We start from the raw sequence: 24,356 nt of genomic DNA on the forward strand, positions 1-24,356 counted from the left end.
AAAGCATGTAAATCGCGAATCATTTCCAAAGCGATTCCTGAACAATTCATCAGCTTTCTGACCAAATGGCAGCCGTCATTCTGCTTCATTGTATTTGCCTCGGTAGCTACAAACATTGCTTGAAATTTGGACCGAGTATGCCAATAGCCGACAAATACAGCGAGGGCCGCGTAATTAGCTACTGAGAAATATACACTCACAAAGCACGACATAGTCAACTCAGTGGTTCAAACATGTGTTTCCTTTACTACTAATGCAAGTTTGTTCAACTATTTTGCTAACGTTAGCTCCCGTGCAAAACGTGCTAGCTAGTGAAAGTATTCAGAACCCTTGACTTTTTCCACATTTTGTTGCATTACAGCCTTATTCTAAATTTGATAAAATCGTTTCCCCCCTCATCAATACACAATACCCCATAATGATTAAGCAAAAACAGGTTGTTAGATCTTTTAGCAAATTCACAGGTCTCTTCAAGTCCGGGCTCTGGCTTGGCCACTCAAACACATTGAGACGTGTCCAGAAGCCACTCCTTTGTTGTCTTGGCTGTATGCTTAGGGTTGCCAGGTTGGAAGGTGAACCTTCGCCCCAGCCGGAGGTCCTGAGCGCTCTAGAGCAGGTTTTCGTCAAGAATCTCTCTGTACTTTGCTTCGTTCATCTTTCCCTCTATCCTGACTAGTCTCCCAGTCCCTGCCGCTGAAAACATCCCCACAGCATGATGCTGCCGCCACCACCATGCGCCATGTTTCCTGCAGATGTGATGCTTGGCATTCAGGCCAAAGAGTTCAATCTTGGTTTCATCAGACCAGATATTTTTTCCCCCATGGTCTGAGAGTCCATTAGGTGCCTTTTGGCAAACTCCAAGCAGACTGTCATGCCTTTTACTGAGGAGTGGCTTCCGTCTGGCCACTCTACCATAAAGGCTTAATTGGTGGAGTGCTGCGGAGCTTGTTATACTTCTGGAAAGTTCTCCCAACTCCACAGAGCAACTCTGAAGCTCTGTCAGAGTGACCCCTTCTCCCCCGATTGCTGTTAGGCCGGGTGGCCAGCTCTAGGATGAGTCTTGGTGGTTCCAAACTTCTTCCATTTAAGAATGATGGAGGCCACTGTGTTCTTCGGGACCTTCAGTGCTGCAGACATGGTACCATTCCCCAGATCTGTGCCTTGATAGAATTCTGTCTCTGAGCTCTACGTACAATTCCTTCGACCTCATGGCTTGGTTTTTGCTCTGACATGCACTGTCAACTGTGGGACCTTATATAGACAGGCATGTGCCTTCCCAAATCATGTCCAATCAATTGAATTTACCACAGATGGACTCCAATCAAGTTGTAGAAACATCTCAAGGATGATCAATGGAAACAGGATGCACCTGATCTCAATTTTGAGTCTCATAGCAAAGGGTCTGAATACTTATGTAAATAAGGTATCTGTTTTTTTTTATATTTTCAAAAATGTCAACCTGTTTTTGCTTTGTCAGTATGGGGTTTTGTAGGTAGATTTGAAGGGGGGAAATATATTTAATCCATTTTAGAATAAGTCTAACGTAACAAAATGTAGTCAAGGAGTCTGAATACTGTCCGAATGGTGTGTAACTAGTTAACATTAGCTAGATAGCTCAACAGGGCAGTATATAGTTTGTGCGAATTGACGCGGCTGGCTCACTCGACAACACACGTCCTATCGCGCAACAGTAAGCCAAGGCCTAGCATGTAGTGACACGGCTAGCTAGCTAACTCAACAAAAAGCCTTTTTGAGCAAAGTAGCTAGCTAGCCATTGTTTCAGCTCATCTTGAGCTAGTTAAAGTTGGCAACATAGCGTCAGCTAGCTAACATTAGCTTACTAGCAACCATGCCAAACATTAGCTAGCTAACATTAGTTATAAAGAGGCTGCAGCCAGCCAACAGCAGAAAATACCAACACGGATTAGCTAACTAGTTAACAACATGAAAAACATTACATTTAGTCAGTTTCACCCACCGGCCAAATCACTGTAGATTTCCAGCTAACGTTGTCTTGCCTGGACATGTAGCTACAATCCCAACGTTTACTGTACTGTCTTTAATTTAGCATGTTAAATTCCGTCACGTTCCCCTCGCTCCTCAAAATATTTAATGCTCATGCCATTTCCCAAATAATTTGACACATTTGTTTACATCCCTGTTAGTGAGCATTTCTCCTTTGCCAAGGTAGTCCATCCACCTGACAGGTGTGGCATATCAAGAAGCTGATAAAAAAAAGATCATTACACAGGCACAATTTATGCTGAGGACAATAAAAGGCCACCGATATCTCAACCGCAGACCACGTGTAACCACGCAAGAACCAGGACTTCGACATCTGGCTTCTTCACCTGCGGGATCGTCAAAGACCAGCCACCCGGACAGCTGATGAAACTGGGTTTGCACTTGAGGTCGACCGATTATGATTTTTCAAAGCCGATACCGATTTATTGGAGGACCAAAAAAAGTCGATACTGATTAATCGGACGATTTTTATGTATTTATTTATTTGTAATAATGACAATTACAACAATACTGAATTAACACTTATTTTAACTTAATTTAATACATCAATAAAATCAATTTAGCCTCAAATAAATAATGAAACATGTTCAATTTGGTTTAAATAATGCAAAAACAAAAAGTGTTGGAGAAGAAAGTAAAAGTGCAATATGTACCATGTAAGAATGCTAACGTTTAAGTTCCTTGCTCAGAACATGAGAACATATGAAAGCTGGTGGTTCCTTTTAACATCAGTCGTCAATATTCCCAGGTAAGAAGTTTTAGGTTGTAGTTATTATAGGACTATTTCTCTCTATACCATTTGTATTTCATTAACCTTTGACTATTGGATGTTCTTATAGGCACTTTAGTATTGCCAGTGTAACAGTATAGCTTCCATCCTTCTCCTCGCTCCTACCTGGGCTCGAACCAGGAACAGAACGACAACAGCCACCCTCGAAGCAGCGTTACCCATGCAGAGCAAGGGGAATAACTACTCCAAGTCTGAGAGCAAGTGATGTTTGAAACGTTATTAGCGCGCACCCCGCTAACTAGCTAGCCATTTCACATCGGTTACACCAGCCTAATCTCGGGAGTTGATAGACTTGAAGCACAGCGAAGAGCTTCTGGCAAAACGCAGGAAAGTGCTGTTTGAATGAATGCTTACGAGCCTGCTGGTGCCTACCATCGCTCAGTCAGACTGCTCTATCAAATCATAGACTTAATTATTACATAATAACACACAGAAATACAAGCCTTAGGTCATTAATATGGTCGAATCCGGAAACTATCATCTCGAAAACAAGACGTTTATTCTTTCAGTGAAATACGGAAACGTTCCGTATTTTATCTAACGGGTGGCATCCATAAGTCTAAATATTCCTGTTACATTGCACAACCTTCAATGTTATGTCATAATTACGTACATTTCTGGCAAATTAGGTGGCCCAAACTGTTGCATATACCCTGACTGCGTGCAATGAACGCAAGAGAAGTGACACAATTTCACCTGGATAATATTGCCTGCTAACCTGTATTTCTTTTAGCTAAATATGCAGGTTTAAAAATATATACTTCTGTGTATTGATTTTAAGAAAGGCATTGATGTTTATGGTTAGCTACACATTGGAGCAACGATACGTACCGCATCGATTATATGCAATGCAGGACACGCTAGATAAACTAGTAATATCATCAACCATGTGTAGTTAACTAGTGATTATGATTGATTGTTTTTTATAAGATAAGTTTAATGCTAGCTAGCAACTTACCTTGTCTTCTACTGCATTCGCGTAACAGGCAGGCTCCTCGTGGAGTGCAATGTAATCAGGTGGTTAGAGCGTTGGACTAGTTAACTGTAAGGTTGCAAGATTGAATCCCCCGAGCTGACAAGGTAAAAATCTGTCGTTCTGCCCCTGAACAAGGCAGTTAACCCACCCTTCCTAGGCCGTAATTGAAAATAAGAATGTGTTCTTAACTGACTTGCCTAGTTAAATAAAGATTAAAAGGTGTAAAAAAAAAAAAGATTGGCCAAATCGGTGTCCAAAAATACCGATTTTCGATTGTTATGAAAACTTGAAATCGGCCCTAATTAATCGGCCATTCCGAATAATCGGTCGACCTCTAGTTTGCACAACCGAAGAATTTCTGCAAAAACTGTCAAAAACCATCTCAGGGAAGCTTATCTGCTCGTCGTCCGCACTAGGGTCTAGACCTGACTGTAGCTAGGCTTCATAAATGACTTCAGTTGCCAAATGCTCACCTTTGATGGCCGCTGGCACGCTGGAGAAGTGTGCTCTTCACAGAGGAATCCCAGTTTCAACTGTACGGGGCAGATGGCAGACGTATGGCGTCGTGTGGGCGAACGGTTTGCTGATGTCAATGTTGTGAACAGAGTGCCCCATGGTGGGGTTTATGGTATGGGCAGGCATAAGCTACGGACAACGAACACAATTTCATTTTATTGATGGCAATTTGAATGCACAGAGATACCGTGATGAGATCCTGAGGCCTATTGTCGTGCCATTCATCCGCCACCATCACCTCATGTCGCAAGGATATGTACACAATTCCAGGAAGCAGAACATTTCCCAAACCTAACCAGAACATTTCCTAAACCTAACCTATGATCTGACCATCACCTTATTCATTACTGCCTCACGCTGGCAAGAAGTGATGTCCCAAAAATCTATACAACACATAAATTGTTCCTAGCCTCCCACGCATAAGCTACTTTCAGTTCTGAACACTGAAACTAAATAATATAAAACTTCAAATAAATAAAACGTGTAAAGTGGTTCTGAAAATAAACTGAATTTCAAATAATAAAAATCTTAAAACGAATAGAAATAAAAACGAATGTAAAAACACAAACTATAATAACCTTGGTGCATGCATGGTGTCTCTGTATAATCTGTATAATCAGTGTTATCTGGCTGCAGGTGTCTACCACTGGGTCATGTCCACTGTGTGCGTGTGTGTGATGTCAATGCGTACCTTCCCCTCTACCCTTTTGGAATTTGACCAGTTCTACTGATTGTCTTCAGTTTCATTCTGAGACCAGCCACTAATATTATAACTGTCAGGAATGTGACAATTTTCATTCCTTCATAAATTCCACACACAACCTTGTTTCATTTACTTTCAGGTTACAGTGCATTTGTAAAGTATTCAGACCCCTTGACTTTTTCCACATTTTGTTACGTTACAGCTTTATTATAAAATGTATTAAATTGTTTGTTTCCTCATTAATCTGCACACAATACCCCATAATGACAAAGCAAAAAAGGTTTTTATACATTTTTGACAATTTATTTAAAAAAAACAATTATTACATTTACATACATATTCACACCCTTTACTCAGTACTTTGTTGAAGCACCTTTGGCAGCAACTTCAGCCTCGAGTCTTCTTGGGTATGACGCAACAAACTTGGCACACCTGTATTTGGGGAGTTTCTCCCATTCTTTGCAGATCAGATGTTCGATCATCTTTCCCTCGATCCTGACTAGTCTCCCAGTCCCTGCCTCTAAAAAACATCCCCACAGCATGATGCTGCCAGCACCATGCTTCATCGTAGGGATTGTGCCAGGTTTCATCGAGACGTGACGCTTGTCATTCAGGCCAAAGAGTTCAATCTTGGTTTCATCAGACCAGAGAATCTTGTTTCTCATGGTCTGAGAGTCTTTAGGTGCCTTTTGGCAAACTCCAAGAGGGCTGTCATGTCTCTTACTGAGGAGTGGCTTCCGTCTGGCCACTCTACCTTCTGGAAAGTTTTACAATCTCCACAGAGGAACTCTGGAGCTCTGTCAGAGTAACTATCGGGTTCTTGTTCACCTCCCTGACCAAGGCCCTTCTACCCCAATTGCTTAGTTTGGCCTGGCAGCCAGCTCTAGGAAGAGTCTTGGTTGTTCCACACTTCTTCCATTTAAGAATGATGGAGGCCACTGTGTTCTTGGGGACTTTCAATGCTGCAGTCATTTTTTTGGTACCCTTCCCCAGATCTGTGCCTCGACACAATCCTGTCTTGGAGCTCTACGGACAATTCCTTCGACCTCATGGCTTGGTTTTTGCTCTGACATGCACTGTCAACTGTGGGACCTTATATAGACAGGCATGTGCCTTCCCAAATCATGTCCAATCAATTGAATTTACCACAGGTGGACTCCAATCAAGTTGTAGAAACATCTCAAGGATGATCAATGGAAACAGGATGCACCTGAGCTCAATTTCGTGTCTCATAGCAAATGGTCTGAATACTTATGTAAGTAAGATATTTCTTCGAAAAAAACCTCTTGCTTTGTCACTTTTGTGTGTAGATTACTTTTTTAAATATATTTATTTTTTAATCCATTTGAAAAATAGGCTGTAACGTAACAAAATGTTGAAAAAGTCAAGGGGTCTGAATACTTTCCCCGAATGCACAGTATAGACATAGAACACTAAAATGTTGGACCCACATTTATGGTGCTAGGAGTTATTTTTTTAACACGTTTTTCATTGAATTGAATATACGTTGAAATTGTTAACACGCATGCACACGCACGCACTCACTCACTGATTATATTTTACATAGATTCTGTTATCAGAAGCCCTGAATGAGGCCAGTGCCACTATCAAATCAGAAGGCAAGGTACATTTAGTGCCCATGATAAACACAAATGACAGCCAGCCAGCCAAGGTGTCATAATAAAGGAGATAGTTGGTGCCAGTAATAAAAGTCCTGGTAGGCAACCTCTATCAATGCCATCCTCAATTGTATTTTCTCTGTCCATCATTGTCTCTCTCCCTATTTATTTCTCTATCTCGCCCTGTCTTCTTCTGCAGCCCTCCCAAAGAGGAAGAATCTAAAGGCTCAGAGATGCAGGAGGCTACAGACAAGCGCAGGTCGAAGGGGGAGCGCTCCCACACACAACCGGTCACTGAGTTTGAGGTGAAGAGGGTGAGTCTGTTTAAAAATGTGGGTGATAGTGTGTTCTACTGTAAGAGCAGTGTATGAATGTGGATGTGTGTTCTTGTATCAGTCTGTGGGGTATGCGTGAGAATTGGTTTGTGTGTATTTCAGGGTTGAGTCATGTGTTACAAAGATGGATTGAGCGTGTTCATGCTAAAAATACAGGTCTTGTGAGTGGTAGCTACAGGCCAGGGTAGGTTAATTAGCAATGGAGTCTGCTTTTGAAGATGTGTTGAAAAAGTCACACTGTAGTTAACCTTTATCATTGTTGCAATGCTTTCCCTTTTTTGTTCATTACTACCTTCGACTCCTCTCCTCTATTACCTCTCTACTTATTTCTCCACCTCCTCCTTTCTTCACTTCATTTTCCTCGTCCCATTCCTCTCTTTCTCTTTCTCTCTCTGTCGAATTCAAAATGCTTTAATTGGCATAAAGGATAAGGTCAGTGTTGCCAAAGCTAAATGATTCATATTAAAGAATAGTAGCTATATTACTAAAGAAAACAATACTAAATTAGTATTTCTGTCTGACAATGCCCCTTTGTGGTGAAATACTAATTCTCATTGGCTGGGCTGGCTCCCCAGTGGGTGGGCCTATGCCCTCCAAGGCCCACACATGGCTGCGCCTCTGCCCAGCCTTGTGAAATCCATACAAAATTGTGTGTATATAAATATATATACAGTGCCTTCGGAAAGTATTCAGACTCCTTTACTTTTTCCACATTTTGTTACGTTACAGCCTTATTCTAAAATTTATTTTTTTGATCCTCAGGATTCTACACAATACCCCCATACTGACAAAGCGAAAAAAGTTTTAGGATATTTTTGCAAATTTCTAAAAATACAAAAAACGGATAGCTTATTTACATAAATATTCAGACCATTTGCTGTGAGACACGAAATTGTGCTTCAGGTGCATCCTGTTTCCATTGATATTCCTACAGATGTTTCTACAACTTTATTGGAGTCCACGTGGTAAAATCAATTGATTGGACATGATTTGGAAAGGCACACACCTGTCTATATAAGGGCCCACAGTTGACAGTGCATGTCAGAGCAAAAACCAAGCCATGAGGTCGAAGAAATTGTCCGTAGAGCTCCGAGACAGGATTGTGTCGAGGCACAGATCTGGGAAACCGTACCAAAAAATGTCTGCAGCATTGAAGGTCTCCCAGAACACAGTGGCCTCCATCATTCTTAAATGGAAGAAGTTTGGAACCACCAAGACTCTCTTCCTAGAGCTGGCCTCCCGGCCAAACTGAGCAATCGGGGGAGAAGGGCCTTGGTCAGGGAGGTGACCAAGAAACCGATGGTCACTGACAGAGCTCTGGATTTCCTCTGTGGAGATGGGAGAACCATCCAGAAGGACAAACATCTATGCAGCACTCCACAAATAAGGCCTTTATGGTAGCGGCCAGATGGAAGCCACTCCTCAGTAAAAAGGCACATGACAGCCCGCTTGGAGTTTGCCAAAAGGCACCTAAAGGACTCTCAGACCATGAGAAACAAGATTCTCTGGTCTGATGAAACCAAGATTGAACTCTTTGTCCTGAATGACGAGCTACAAAGATACAGGTGTCCTTCCTAACTCAGTTGCCGCAAAGGAAGGAAACCGCTCAGGGATTTTACCATGAGGCCAATAGTGATTTTAAAACGTTAGAGTTTAACGGCTGTGATAGAACTGAGGATGGATCAACAACATTGTAGTACTTCACAATACTAACTTAAATGACAAAGTGAAAAGAAGGAAGCCTGAACACAATATCAATATTCTAAAACATGCATCCTGTTTGCAATAAGGCACTAAAGTAATACTGCAAAAGAAATGGGCAAATAAATTATTTGTTTTGGTCCAGAATACAAAGCATAACGTTTGGGGCAAATCCAACACTTCACTGAGTACCACTCCTCATATTGCATGCATCATGTTATGGGTATGCTTGTCCTCAGCAAGGATTAGCACAAACTGGTTGAATCAGCGTTATTTCCATGTCATTTCAACAAAATGAAGTTGAACCAACGTGGAATAGACATTGAATTGACATCTGTGCCCAGTGGGTAGGAAGATTTTTAGGATAAAAAGAAACGGAATAGAGCTAAGAACAGGCAAAATCCTAGAGGAAAACCTGTTTGTCTACTTTTCAACAGACACTGGAAGATAAATTCACCTTTCAGCAGGACAATAACCTAAAACACAAGGCCAAACATACACTGGAGTTGCTTACGAAGACGACATTGAATGTTCCTGAGTGGCCTAGTTACAATTTGGAATTTGGAAAATCTATGGCAACAACCAACTTGACAGAGCTTGAGGAATTTTTTAAAAGAATAATGGGCAAATATTGTACAATCCAGGTGTTCAAAGCTCTAAGAGACTTACCCAGAAAGACTGACAGCTGTAATCGCTGCCAAAGGTGATTCTAACATGTATTGACTCAGGTGGTTGAGTAATTATCTAATGAATATTTTATTTGAAATAAAAAATTAAGTAAACATTTTTCTTCCACTTTGACATTGTGTTTTGTATAGATCCTTGACAACTGTTTGAATCCCACTTTGTAAAAAATGTGTTTCTCATTTCTTTAGCTTACCATTGTACACTCTAGATGTTGTAATTTCAGTGAAGTTTTCTGATTCATAATTCGATAATTCCCTTGTTCCTCCTTCCCCCCGTCCAGCTCTCGTCCTCCAGTTCCCCCCTACCCCTCTCCGACCAAACACCATACCCCAGAAGCAAGGACGAAGAGGACAAGTCCCCTATACCCTCCCAGCCTGTCTTGCTGCAGCGCCAAGACTCGGGCACCCGCAGCGGCATCAAGGGCATCCTCAAAAAGAGTCGTTCCACTAGTGTCGAGTCGGACTACAGTGAGGGAGGAACCCCTGAAAGCCCCCCCACCACCGGGGCGGTCCGACAAACCAGCGTCACCCTGAGCCACCCCGAGAGCGACGAGGAAGATGAGGAGAAAACAGAGGAGGTGGAGGAAGAGGAGGATGAGGTGTGTTTTCTCACTTCTTAGTATGTAAAACAGTTTGAGGATCTGAATTTATATACATCTCTATATAATCTCCATTGAACATGTGTTTTAGTCTAGGACTGGGCTCAATCTGTGCCTGGGAAATCGGCCCTATGTAAAATAGTATCCACACTAGTTTCCCACTATGATCATCTGGATTATGTGAAATACTTTATTTCAGTTGAATGACTGTATAATAGATCAATTGCTAGAGCAAATTGTTCCGATGATAAGAGGGCGAAATTGTCTTGGAAAACGTTGGTTGCAATCAGGACTAAAAAATAACCCCGACATCCGCTTTATGGAGCTGCAATCCGGTGGCGGATGATGGTTGTGCGGGTGATTTTTAGCGTGTATTGATGGTTTAACGAGCGATCAGCCCAATCAATAATTATTGTTGTTATTTCAGGAAGATGAGACGATAGTGGACGATAGCCCTGACGGCGGGCGTTTCAGTACCCCCCAGATGCAGAGGGGCAGTGGGCGTGGTGGTAGCAGTAGTTCAGCGGAGGACCTCCAGAGCCGGACCCCCTCTCCAGACGAGAGCCTGGGGGAGGAAGAGATGGAGAAGATGTCGTCGTTGGACACGGAAGATGGAGAGGATCAGGATGTGGATAGCAGTCTGGACAGCAGTGTGGGGTCATCCCTGAAAGAGAGGTACAGTAGGGGAAATTTAAACGCATGCACACACACATGCGTTTTCATTTTGTAGACATCGCCTACCTATCATAAAACAAATGACTGGTACAGGTCTGCGCACTTCATACATGGACATTGACAGCATTTCTACCTCTACAGTGTATTTTGTATAAACATACTGTAAGATGCATATTCTATGATACTGTATAAATAAGATATATTCCTGACGATTCAGATGTAGTCCTTCACACTTTGTGTGTTACTCTGTTTGAAAAATAGCCTATACATTACATGTGATTTTCTTTGCTAGTAAGGCCTACATTGACTGCCCTCCTCTCCTTCTCCCAGGCTGGCTGAATTGAGCAGTGGTGAGGAGGAGTGGAAGGCCAAGCTGAAGAAGCCCAAGGATCTGGTGCAGAAGTCCCTGGCTGACCGTTTCAACCAGCTCCAGGACTCTGGAGATGCCTGGAAGAAGAAGGTAAGTCTGGGCCTCTGAGTCACTCTATACAGAGGACTGGAGCTGTTTGTGAGGCTAGGAATGAGGCTCGATTTGGGCTTTGGAGGTTTGGAGAAACTCTGGGTCTGACAAGGTTAAGGACTGGAGGCCTCTGAAGCCTGGGCCTCTGGTAGTGATCATGACCCAGGAAATGTGACCTGTCTGTAAAGACTGAGACTCGGTCTGGGTTTTGTGGTGGAAATGTGCTGATCCAGTTTGCTTTCCTGTGTGTTGTGCTAAGAAGAGAAGGGTGGGAAAGCGGAGGAAAACGACGGGAGTGTAGTAGGGTGGGGAGGAGGTTGAGAAAAGGGTGAGTGTGGCTAAGGTGGGGAGGGGAAGGAAAGGGGGGAGTGTGGTGGGGTGGGTGGGGAGGAGATGTGATGTGGGGAGGGAGATTTGGGAGTGGTTGTGCGATGAGGCCAAATCCAGGGCCTAGCCATGCAGCTTCCCAGAGAAAGACGCACTCATAAAAATAAAATACCACGCAGTACAGGGTGTTTCCTGTGGTTCTCCTCCCGCGAGTTGGTCTACTTCCTGTTTCTCCCTTTATTTGTCTTTCTCACTTTCTCTCTTTCTGTCCTACACGTACATACATACCCTCTCCCTCTTTCTGTCCTACACGTACATACATACCCTCTCCCTGTCTCTCACTAATAGAAATAAGAAATTAAAGTTCTCTCTGTACTTTTCTGTGCTACACACACACACTCTCTCTTGCTCTCTCACACACACAGAAACATAAGTGTAATTTCCTGCTCATATAAAATATACAAAAACACATGCTCAGTCTCTCCTCCCTCTCTCATTCATACACTCTTTTTCCATCTCTTTCACTCACACCAAACTCCCTTACCTAATCTATCTCTGTCTCTACCTCACTCGACATATCATGTGCTCTCCCTCTCCTTTTTGTTTTCCAACTCTGAATGCATCATCATGTTACTCATTTATATAACGTTTGTGGCACGCATTTGTGGAGCTCTTCACAAATCGCCAGAACATTTCAATAGGACACTAGAAACGATGTCATCTTTATTCATATGGATGGAACATCTTTCTAGGCTTCAACATGAGACAAACCTCGATGGGTGTACTGGTTATGGTGAAGCTTCCATCCGAGAGTAGCTGCCATCTTCCCTATAAATACACTCTTAGTCTGAAAATCCCATCTCAAGTGTTCACCGGGAGCCAAAGCATTCTCAACACAAATCCCAGAAACATTCAATTGGGCTCCAGAAATGATGTAATCTTCCTTTATACAGACGGGGTCTTTACGATTTTTATTTCAACTTTATTTAACCATGTAGTTCCATTGAGGTCAGAAGACCTATTTCCCAAGGGAGACCGGACTATTTATTCAATTTATGTCTGTAATTTATGGATAAGTCCACAGTTAACCTAAAAAGTGCATCGGAGGCATTCACAGACAGCTCAGAAACGTCCCAGGGAAAAAGTATGCCAAGCTTCCAAATATGCCTGTGGATTTCTTCCTTTAATCCATCTGAGGTCACTACTGATGAATTGGACTGGAACTCATCATGCTGCAGCTGTCAGCATTGCAGAGAGAGAGGGAGCACAAGTTTATAAGGAGGCTAGCTCCCACCAGAGCCAAGGTTCAATTTATCATTTTGATACCAAATTTGACCCTGAATGCATGAAAACTGTCAATTGAAATCAATAAAAACAAAACTATTGAGTGGGGGTGAAGTGCAACAGAGCTAGGAGGGGGGAAATGAAGTCTATTCAATCAAAAAAGTTGATTCAAAACAGTGAAACACTTCACCAGCACACAAGTTGTGCCCCTCATCATCTTGGGTGGATATAATGGTGAAAATCATAGTTCCAGATGCTCTATTTATTTTTTTTACTCTAGGTAGCACCTTTAGTTTTCCAGGCACACGTTTAGGAAAAACAGGAACTCTCCTCTGAGTCGCTGTGGAACCGAGCCGGAACAGATGTTGTTGCTCTTTCGCCGTCGTCAGGAGAATGGGGCATGGAACATACACCGCCGCCACCTTCTCTCACAAGCTACAGATGTTTCCTGCTAGCGCAACATTTTCCACTCTGGTGTCATTTTTTATTTATTTTTAAAATGCTATTGAAAAAACATTTGTTGGAGTGTATGAGTGACACTGATTTGTATGTGGCTGTCACTTATTAGTGTACTCTACATGCAAAGTTCTACTGTCATTCAGTGGAGTAAGTTAATCTTTTGTAGCGAAAATGCTAGTTCTCATCTTGAATTCCAATGTGACTTGTTGCTGGGTTCAAACTTGACCAGAGCTTTGAAATATTCAGTGTTCCGAATACTTTTGTGTAGATAAGATGGGTACTCCAGCCTTGTTATGTTCCCCTCTACCTAAAATAATTTGACCTAAATTGGTTACATTGAAATGTTATGTTAACGTGGACCTGGATGATTTTATGGTGGCTTTGCGGTCCCCCGCTTGGAAAATAATTTAGCTAGGAGAAACACTGGCTAATACTTGTATCCTTTTTTACAGCAACAAATACCACAAAACCTATGAAATTCATTCTCACCTCCCCCAACCTGCAGTAAACCTGTAAAAGTTTCCCCTCTCGCCAGTAACTGGAGGTCTGCCTGACATCTGTCGACTAGGCTATAGACGGATTGGTTGTTTAGCAACCAAACCGATGCTTGCACAACTATGGGGCAAAACAGATGGGTTTGACTTAGATTGTTGATAACATGTAAACTATATTTTGTCTCCAATTTTTATTGAAAACATAAATACATTTGCACATTGAGCACTTGTTTCTCAAATACATCGTTGCAGTTGTTGGTTACCTAGCTAGCTAGCAAATTGTAGCCATATTAGCATAGACATGGAATCACGAACAAGATCAAACGAATTGAAACAACCCACTTTTTATTCACCAAATGGCAGTTTCTTGTCATTGTTGCTAGCTGGCCATCCAGAATCATAACACACAGGCATTGAGTGCATCGTTTTCGTGACGTTGTCAGGTAACCCATCTATAACATCCTTAGAGTGAAAAACATGAATGTAATGACATTTAGTACTCACAGGCTGCCTCCAGTGCCATAACAGTGAGCTCACCACAGCGATGTGTGCAACTCCCCCTCCCGCCCACTCCCACCTGTCTGGGCTTGGGATTGGTTGGACGTTTGTTCTCCCCGAATCAAAATAGGAGAAACAGTCTTTTCTGTGGAGATGAAAGACGAGAGCCATATGCTAGGTCTGCGAGGGGAAAGGGTCGAGTCTGTCTTAGAATTCATCTGTTGTGTAGATTCTGCTATATTCGTTAGGAGAACTTGGGTAACCATTTACTTAAATCCTACAGGTATCATGCATTATTATGCAGTTATAATGCATTGAGGTACTGTCATGAGCATGCACGACCCTCTTATCTCATACTGATCCTGACTAAATACCACACATTTTGAGTCTGTTGAAATGCTGATACATAGGGACATAAGTCTTATGAGATTTGATAAAGACATGCATGAGTACTTATAGCAAGTTTATTAAGCATTATACCTGCAGGCTTACTAAAGTGTTACCAAATACAGGCCTCAATCTCAAATGGGAAGGGTGGGCACCATCTTAATTATGTATCCCCCTCTTCTCACTGAATAGGTCCACCTTTTCACCTCCCTCTCTCCTTTCCCCTCGCTCTTCCCGCATTCCCTCATAGGTTGGGAATGACTCCTGTTGCTTCTCTGCACGGTCTCAAAACCCAATTTCCTCCCACTCCAGCTGTGGTCTCGCCGGATATTAAGGATGACCCACCCTCCACCCCCTTCTCTCCTCTCTTCCTCCCCTGCTTCCACCTCAAGACCCTTTCCTCATCTCTGTATGATACCCTGCCTATTCTGTCAACCGTACACACTGACAAGTCAGTAGTAATCAGGTGAGTTACTGGGAGTGTGTGTGTGTACGCGCTTGTGTTTGCGTGTGTGTGTGTACACCTAGTGTGTGTGCAAGCTTGTATGTACAGTACCAGTCAAACATTTGGACACACTTACTCATTCCAGGGTTTTTCTTTATTTTTATCATTTCTACATTGTAGAATAATAGTGAAGACATCGAAACTATGAAATAACACATGGAATCAAAATATATATAGGCCTAGTTTATCGGTGTACTGTTGGAATCATGGGAATAGAATGATTATTGTAGTTCAATAGTTACAGTATAGTGGGCAGCACTTTGAATACATTGTTGTTTGACATGATGTCAAATAAATAAGTCAGGGAGGAATTATTGTGAAAAGGTAGGAACCAAAGTGTTGGTCATCGTTTCCCAGGGGGCCCTATACGATGTTACATTCCCCTTTTATGTAGCTAACTAGCTAACATATTCATGCTTCGCCTATTTCTCTCTGTAGATACCGGTACACAGAAATGCTGATCTAGGCTTACACCAGCACTGGTTTCAGGTTGTATTAGCCATCTAAGTTTAAAGAGCTCTAGCACCTTGGACTAGGAGAAGGAGAAAAAGAGGGAGGAGTATTGGGGATAGTCGCATTAGAAGGGGTGGGAGATTAGGAAATGTTGGACAGACAAGGAGGCATGGCAGAGTCAAATAGGAATCCTGACTTAATGAAGTGGTGATTAAAGAGCTCAGCCATGTGCTCCTTGTCAGTAACAACCACATCATCAACATTAAGGGACATGGGCAGCTGTGAGGAGGAGGGTTTATTCTCCATGTCTTTAACCGTTTTCCAGAACTACTTGGGTTTAGACCCACAGAGGGAGAACCGCTCCTTAAAGCAACTAACTTTGGCCTTCCAGATAGCCTGAGTGCACTTATTTTTAATTTGCCTGAACGAGAGCCAGTCAGCCTGAGTATGCTTGTGCCGAGCGATTTGCCAAATGGAATTCTTGAAGTGGAGTAACTCTGCCAGATCACGGTTTAACCAGGGGCTGAACCTGTTTATAATTCTCATTTTCTTTATGGGTGCGTATTTGTTAACGATACCTCTGAAAATATAAAAAAAGAAGGTCCATTCGTCTTTGACAGAGGGGATTAAGCTGATTCTATACCAATTTAGAGGCCAGGTCATGAAGGCTGGCTTGCTCATTAAAGTTTTTTAGCAAGTGTCTATGACAAATCAGGACAGGTCGTTTCACTGAGCTACCATTACAAACACCAGCTGTCAAACAGTGATCACTAAGGTCATTACAGAAAACACCAGACTGATACCTATCAGGATTATTTGTAAGGATAACATCAAGGAGAGTAGCCTTTTCTGGGTGTTTGGAGTCATACCTTGTGGGATAATGATTGGTAATTGGTAATAATCTGAGAAAGATTTAGTGAGTCCATTGCTTTAGGACTTGGTCAGGTGGTTTAAGCATGTCCCCGTTTAGGTCACCTAGCAGGACAAATTCAGACTTAGTGTAAGGGGCCAGGAGAGCGCTTAGGGCATTTAGGGTACAGGCCGGTGCTGATGGTGGCCGATAACACCCAGCAAGAGTCAACTGAGTTATTTGAAAGTTTAATGCGTAAAACCAGCAAATCAAATTGTTTGGGGACAGACTTGGTGGAGACAACCGAGCACAGAAGGTGTTCCTTGGTAAAGATTGCCACTCCACCACCTTTGGAAGATCTGTCTTGCCAAAAAATGTTATAAGCAGAAAGGTTAACATCAGTGTTCAAAACACTCTTATTTAACCACGTCTCAGTAATGACCAACAAATCAGGATTGGAACTGTGAAAGTACTTTGTTTTGCGAAAAGTGAAAATCAATCCCAGAACAACAGCAAAGGACCTTGTGAAGATGCTGGAGGAAACGGGTACAAAAGTATCTATATCCACAGTAAAACTAATCCTATATCGACATAACCTGAAAGGCCGCTCAGCAAGGAAGAAGCCACTGCTCCAAAACCACCATAAAAAAGCCAGACTACGGTTTGCAACTGCACATGGGGACAAAGATTGTACTTTTTGGAGAAATGTCCTCTGGTCTGATGAAACAAAAATAGAACTGTTTGGCCATAATGACCATCGTTATGTTTGGAGGAAAAAGGGGAAGCTTGCAAGCTGAAGAACACCAACCCAACTGTGAAGCACAGGGGTGGCAGCATCATGTTGTGGGGGTGCTTTGCTGCAGGAGAGACTGGTGCACTTCACAAAATAGATGGCATCTTGAGGACGGAAAATTATGAGGATTTACTGAAGCAATATCTCAAGACATCAGTCAGAAATTTAAAGCTTGGTCGCAAATGGGTCTTCCAAATGGACAATGTCCCCAAGCATACTTCTAAAGTTGTGGCAAAATGGCTTAAGGACAACGAAGTCAAGTTATTGGAGTGGCCGTCACAAAGCCCTGACATCAATCCTATAGAAAATTTGTGGGCAGAACTGAAAAAGCGTGTGCGAGCAAGGAGGTGTACAAACCTGACTGTTACACCAGCTCTGTCAGGAGGAATGGGCCAAAATTCACCCAACTTATTGTGGGAAGCTTGTGGAAGGCTACCTGAAACGTTTGACCCAAGTTAAACAATTTAAAGGCAACGCTACCAAATACTAATTGAGTGCGTGTAAACTTCTGACCCACTGGGAATGTGATGAAAGAAATAAAAGCTGAAATAAATCTTTCTCTCTCCTATTATTCTGACATTTCAGATTCTTAACATAAAGTAACATATCCTAACTGACCTAAGACAGGGAATTTTTACTGTGATTAAATGTCAGGAATTGTGAAAAACTGAGTTTAAATGTATTTGGCTAAGGTGTATGTTAACTTCCGACTTCAACTGTGTGTGTTTGTATACCTTTATCTGTAACTGTGTGGTGCCTGTCCTTGTATAGTATTCAGGCTACCTCCTATTTATGCAATCCTAAGGTACTATGCCTTCTGCTGACATTTTTAAAAACATTCCAAATGACAACATGTTATGATAGATTTTCATCAAGTAATCTTTAAGATTTCATTGTGTATTTCAGACCCTGTAATATCCATGACGGTCGTTTTTCTTCTCTAAAGTAATAATAGAGATGGCCATCTTTTTAAAATTTTCGTTTTTGGAATCAACCAAGCCTTTCCTTCAAAATGGGTATCCATGTTTTGACCCAAGACTTATATATGTTCAGGTGTGGGTGTCAAGTCTGGGGATGTGATTTTATATGGAGCCTTGGGGCCTGAAACCCTATCTCTTTTATGTCTCCGCATAACACTTATATTCATAGACATTTTAGCTGTCAGCTAAAGCTGAACAGTTTTAGTCATTCTGTTCATATTTCTATTTCTCGTAATTCAGTTCCTTTTGACTAATTCAATGTCTATATATCTTGGTATATTTCTATGTAATATCAACTTTCTCAATAATCTAGACTGGGACCATTGCATTACCTATCTACCTTACTCCAGTTTTCTGGACACATTGAGCTTGTACTGGACTTAACAACATGCTCAAATGGGAAATCTCCATTGAAAATGCTTTTTAGTCCAGGATTAGGCTTAATCTGTGTCTGGGATGCCGGCCCTGTGTGTTTAGGTTGGTACTCTATTGTTGAATGTATCAGTGAGTCAGCAGGCTTAGTTGCTTCCTAGTTTTCAGCTGAACAAAAACTAATGCAGACTTTGACAGGCCAGGTGGTTCTAGGAGTTCTTTTGATCTACTATATGTATGTTTAACATGATTCCATTCTCCGCGTGGCGCTAGGCAACGTTCCCTCGACGTTCATTCAATCATTGTAGCCTGTTTTACGTTTCACAATTTTCACAATTAGCATTTTAACTTTCACCCGAGTAAATTAGCGAGATTAAATAATATCACATTGTTATTTTCTAATAAGTTGATAACAATTGCCATTTTGAAACCATGCACTCCCGAAAGGGGTTTTGTTATTGTGTCTCACAGCTCACACACACACACACCATTGTACTGTACTCAGCCATTGGAAATCAAGCCAAGGCCATAAAATGCATCACGGATATTTAATATCATGAATTACTGTGCAACAGCTTGTGGGACTTGTGCCTGGTAAATTCCACAGTAATTCATTTTAATGATGGAATTTAGGTGCAGAAATGGCAATGAAGCAAAATTCATGAGTATACATTTGTTTTGCTACTGAGGGGGGAAGTGGGGTTCTCTGTTGGTAGTGCAGCTCATAAGTTTCCTGAAGACCAATGTAGTTTGGGAAATGTTCCAATATGTGTTTGTGCTCTGTTCGTCTCTCTGTCTCTCTGTCTCCCTCTTGCTCTCTCTGCATCTCTCTCCCACACTCTTTGTCTCCAACATTCAGCTGTAGAAGTAGCCCAATATTCTAGGTACGATGCTGTAACACCTGTCAACACATGAATTCTTAAAGGACGTCACGCTCCTTGCTTAGCGAGTGCCACTTCCTCCCGATTTGGCCCATACCTGTCGCGAACTCGGGACCTCTGCCTTGCCAGCTCACGTGACCGCCTTCCTGAATCGTCTTACCAGTCTGCGCCACGCCGAAAAGCTAGCTATTTGCTGGCACAAGTTGGGACACTTCAGACTGAGGAATCGGTTTCACACATCCCCATGTGCTACACATTCATTTGCCTATTTCTAACCTGTCTCCCCCTCTCCATCCCTTTCTCCTTCCTCTCTCTTCCCCCATCAGAAGTCCAGTGCAGACGTGGAGACCAAGATGTCCCTGGCGGACAGGATGAAGATCCTGCAGGAGAAGGAGGAGGCATGGAAGAGCAGGGGGCGGGGCGCTGCCAACGACTCCACCCAGTTCACCGTGGCCGGGCGCATGGCCAAGAGAGGTCTGCGTCAGACACCCCTCTTTTATCACATCTATCGTTACACACACGCATGCTGTTTTTATATGGGCTAATCCTATTGTATGTGGAGTGGGCTTAAAAAATGCAGCTTGGAAATACTATATTTAGAGTATATACTCACACTTCATACTTCATCTTGACGTCAGTATGACCCCTGTGTTCTTTCCCATCAGGTCTTGTGTCCGAGACTAGTAAAGAGGAGTCTCCCATTTCTCACATTAAGAAGTCCAGCTCCACGCCAGTCAAGCCACATGAAGGTATACTATGTTCTCCTTTTGATGATTAGATAGACTGATGATTAGATAGACTTAAGGGATAGTGTAACATTTTGGCAATTAAGCCCTTTTTCTACCTACCCAGAGTCCGATGAACTCGTATTAGTTTCTCGAGCCTATGCTATCTAGCGTTAGCGCAATGACTGGAAGTCTACTAGAAGCATAGCATGCTTAAGGGCTTAATTGCCAAAATCTTGCGCTATCCCTTTAAGCCTCTGCTATTTGGGGTTTAGGTCCATAGTTAGTTGCCCCATGACATGTATTTGTTAAAAGTGCTATACAAGTGCCATTTTCCTAGACTTCTGAACTTAGGAAACTAACCATACATCAAGTGACCTGTTGTCAAAATGGCCGCCTGTATGTTGTCATGTCTTTTGCTGAGAAGAAATCTCCACTCCGACTGGCGTCAAGGTGGAAGGGGACAAGAGGCTGGACAAGTTAGAGTCCTTCCTGGACAAGCTCCACAGTAAAGGTAAATCCCACACACTGACACTATTAGGTTTCACCATGGCCACACTTTTTGTTATGACACCTTTTAAAAATAAAGCCACTATCAGGTTTCTCTGTAGGCACACTTTTTGTCATGACACCCTTTGTGCCATAGAAGCTTGAAAATCGACACTCAACACACAATTGCCAATAAATAAGAACATTTCTCTCTCCAATAGACTTCTGTCTGAATCTTCCTCACACTCAGAGTTACAGAAAGCAACTGGAATCGCTTGTTGAGTTTCTTGACGTTCAAACTTCTCTGACACATTGGCTTGCAGGGCTATAGTGCGATAATGGGTAAACTGCTAATGAATCCATAATGAGTCATACACATGGGGTTTTGTAGAAAACTAGACAGTGGTGGCCTTTTGATCTACAGTAGTAAGAGTTCAGTCAAACTGGTTGAATCCTGAAAGTTCTCATTTCCTGCTTTCTGTTTCTTGGCAGGGCTAGGGCACAGCCGGACATCCACCATCGAGGTGACTGCCGAGACAGAGAAGGAGGTCATGACCCTGGATGATGAGGAGACGTTTGGCCGCTTTTACAAGCCTGTGTCGCCCACCGCTCGAGGCACTGTCGTTACTGCGCTGACCGAGGAGGAATTCAGCGACCTTCAAGCCGACACGCCAAAGTACGGTTCAGTCTGTGTCAATGTAGCAATCTACGAACTGTATTGGAATCAGTCCTGTTGAATATAAACTCAGCAAAAAAGGAAACGTCCCTTTTTCAGGACCCTGTCTTTCAAAGATAATTAATAAAAATCCAAATAACTTAACAGGTCTTCATTGTCAAGGGTTTAAACAGTGTTTCCCATGCTTGTTCAATGAACCATAAACAATTAATGAACACTCGCACCTGTGAAACTTAAGACACTAACAGCTTACAGACGGTAGGCAATTAAGGTCACAGTTATGAAAACTTAGGACACTAAAGAGGCCTTTCTACTGACTCTGAAAAACATCAAAAGAAAGGTGCCCTGGGTCCCTGCTCATCATCGTGAATGTGCCTTAGGCATGCTGCAAGGAAGCATGGGGACTGCAGATGTGGTCAGGGCAATAAATTGCAATGTCCGTACTGTGAGAAGCCTAAGACAGTGCTACAGGGAGACAGGACGGACAGCTGATTGTCCTCGCAGTAGCAGACTACGTGTAACAACACCTGCACAGGATCGGTACATCCGAACATCACACCTGCGGGACAGGTACAGGATGGCAACAACAACTGCCTGACTTACACCAGGAATGGACAATCCCTCCATCAGTGCTCAGACTGTTCGCAATAGGCTGAGAGAGGCTGGACTGAGGGCTTGTAGGCCTGTTGTAAGGCAGGTCCTCACCAGACATCACCGGCAACAACGTCGCCTATGGGCACAAACCCACCGTCGCTGGACCAGACAGGACTGGCAAAAAGTGCTCCTCACCGACGAGTTGCGGTTTTGTCTCACCAGGGGTGATGGTCGGATTCGCGTTTATTGTCGAAGGAAGGACCGTTACACCGAGGTCTGTATTCTGGAGTGGGATCGATTTGAAGGTGGAGGGTCCGTCATGGTCTGGGGCATGTGTCACAGCATCATCGGACTGAGCTTGTTGTCATTGCAGGCAATCTCAATGCTGTGCGTTACAGGAAAGACATCCTCTCCCTCATGTGGTACCCTTCCTGCAAGCTCATCCTGACATGACCCTCCAGCATGACAATGCCACCAGCCATACTGCTCGTTCTGTGCGTGATTTCCTGCAAGACCGGAATGTCAGTGTTCTGCCATAGCCAGCGAAGAGTCCGGATCTCAATCCCATTGAGCACGTCTGGGACCTGTTGGATCGGAGGGTGAGGGCTAGGGCCATTCCCCCCCAGAAATGTCTGGGAACTTGCAGGTGCCTTGGTAGAAGAGTGGGGTAACATCTCACAGCAAGAACTGGCAAATATGGTGCAGTCCATGAGGAGATGCACTGCAGTACTTAGTATCTGGTGTGGCCACCAGCTGTATTGACTTTTGATTTTGACCCCCCCCTTTGTTCAGGGACACATTATTCCATTTCTGTTAGTTACATGTCTGTTGAACTTGTTCAGTTTATGTCTCAGTTGTTGGGTCTTGTTATGTTCATACAAATATTTACACATGTTAAGTTTGCTTAAAATAAACGCAGTTGACATTGAGAGGACGTTGAGTTTAGTTCTCATGGGGAGAATAAGTCAGGGAATTCCACTAGTCAATTTGATTAGTTGAGTTTGCTTGTCTACTAGAGTAGTTGGTACTTGAGGTGAGATTTGGAAACACTGTTTTAACAAAGTATAGATAGTAGTTTTTAGTTTTGTCTTTTTCCCCATATTCATTTAGGCAAATTGCTCTTCTTTATTTATTCCTACAGAACGAGCATGACTACAGAATCTTCCATACCAATGTACTTTATGAGATGTACTGTACCAGTTAACTTGATCATTGTGGGGGCGATAGGCATTGATTGAAGCTCAATGTTAAATAAAAAAAATCCCCACCATCATATCTAAGCCAATATGACACCAATCTTGATGAAAATTCGTAAATCAACTTGATTGGAGGACACAACACGCTCCCCGCAACTCGTCATGAGCCGTCCAGCCGTTACCGAGAACCACATACTGGGTTGTTAGCAATTGATTTTTAAAACAATTTCTTGCGCCTACCTAGCTCAAATTCTAGACGTCGGATTAAAACGAGACTATAGCGTCCATAAAGTGACTATTGGACTTTTTTTATTTTTTTTATGCCGGATTTGCTAAATTTGTAGGTGCAACAATTTTTATAAAATGCATAATTTATCGCTCTCACATGCACATAAGAAACAACAATGTGCTACCTTTTTTGTAGCATTTATAAACAATGCTAACATATTTTGAAATCAGTGGAATTCAAGTATGATAGCTAAGGAGATGGAGAAAACACCAGGACAACCATGGCATCCGACAGGAGACGCCTCCAACCATGAATGATGTATGCGATTAAGATAGTCTAGCTAGCTACATTTTCGGATATGACATGTTTCTAATTTTATCAGAAAGAGCCATTTGCTTGGCTAGCTATAGCCTAATGTTAGCTAGCTAACATTGTACCTGGTTGGTTAGCTACCTGCAGATGCATGCAGGGTAGTAACGTCATGAGTTGCTACATGTCTTATCAAAAGACTCCACCATGCAAGTAACCATTTCGGGTGCGTTCCTAAATTCAATCTGTCCATCTACTCCGATTTCAGAGCACTCTGAGTGTGCCAGAGAGCGCAGAATAACGGATTCATTTACAAACACTTAACACCCGTTGAATATGGCCGGTGTCAGTAAACTCATCGGTCAGAGTGTCCAGTGGATGCTCTGAATTTGGAATGGACAATCTGACAGCACACTGGATAACATAACAGCCTAACCAGCTCTGCTAGGGCGAGTAATGTTCAGTGAGCTGTTCTCTCTCACTTACAGTAGATGACTGGAAGTAGCTAGCAAGTTAGTACATTTGGATCTACCCTTAAAGAGATGGGTGAGGCTAAAGCTTAAGAGGATGTGAACGATGCTGAATGGGTGTAGACAAAGAAGGGCTCTCCAATAGTAGTAGCAAAATATTCAAAGGCCATTTTCTCAAATTGAGTTTACAAGTTTATCAACTTTCAAAGCAAAATTACTTTCCCATTGTTCCTGAACTGTAGTGTATGATATGCCATTTTGTAGCTCTGAGTGCTACATAAGACCGATTTTTGAGCCGGT

The 24,356-nt window shown here is 42.6% G+C and overlaps 1 protein-coding gene across 1 annotated transcript in view; it reads left to right on the forward strand.

Annotated features, from left to right (window-relative positions):
- Positions 1-24,356, forward strand: part of svild (supervillin d) — a 109,939-nt gene that overhangs the window by 57,859 nt on the left and 27,724 nt on the right. The window contains exons 6-13 of the mRNA XM_038991550.1: positions 6,829-6,943; positions 9,633-9,950; positions 10,378-10,625; positions 10,956-11,085; positions 19,695-19,842; positions 20,034-20,117; positions 20,521-20,607; positions 21,075-21,258. Coding sequence (XP_038847478.1) covers positions 6,829-6,943; positions 9,633-9,950; positions 10,378-10,625; positions 10,956-11,085; positions 19,695-19,842; positions 20,034-20,117; positions 20,521-20,607; positions 21,075-21,258 — 1,314 coding nt within the window. The remainder of the gene's footprint in view (positions 1-6,828; positions 6,944-9,632; positions 9,951-10,377; positions 10,626-10,955; positions 11,086-19,694; positions 19,843-20,033; positions 20,118-20,520; positions 20,608-21,074; positions 21,259-24,356) is intronic.

Source organism: Salvelinus namaycush, chromosome 4 (genome assembly GCF_016432855.1).
Source record: "Salvelinus namaycush isolate Seneca chromosome 4, SaNama_1.0, whole genome shotgun sequence".
In the NCBI taxonomy this organism is placed as follows: domain Eukaryota; kingdom Metazoa; phylum Chordata; class Actinopteri; order Salmoniformes; family Salmonidae; genus Salvelinus; species Salvelinus namaycush.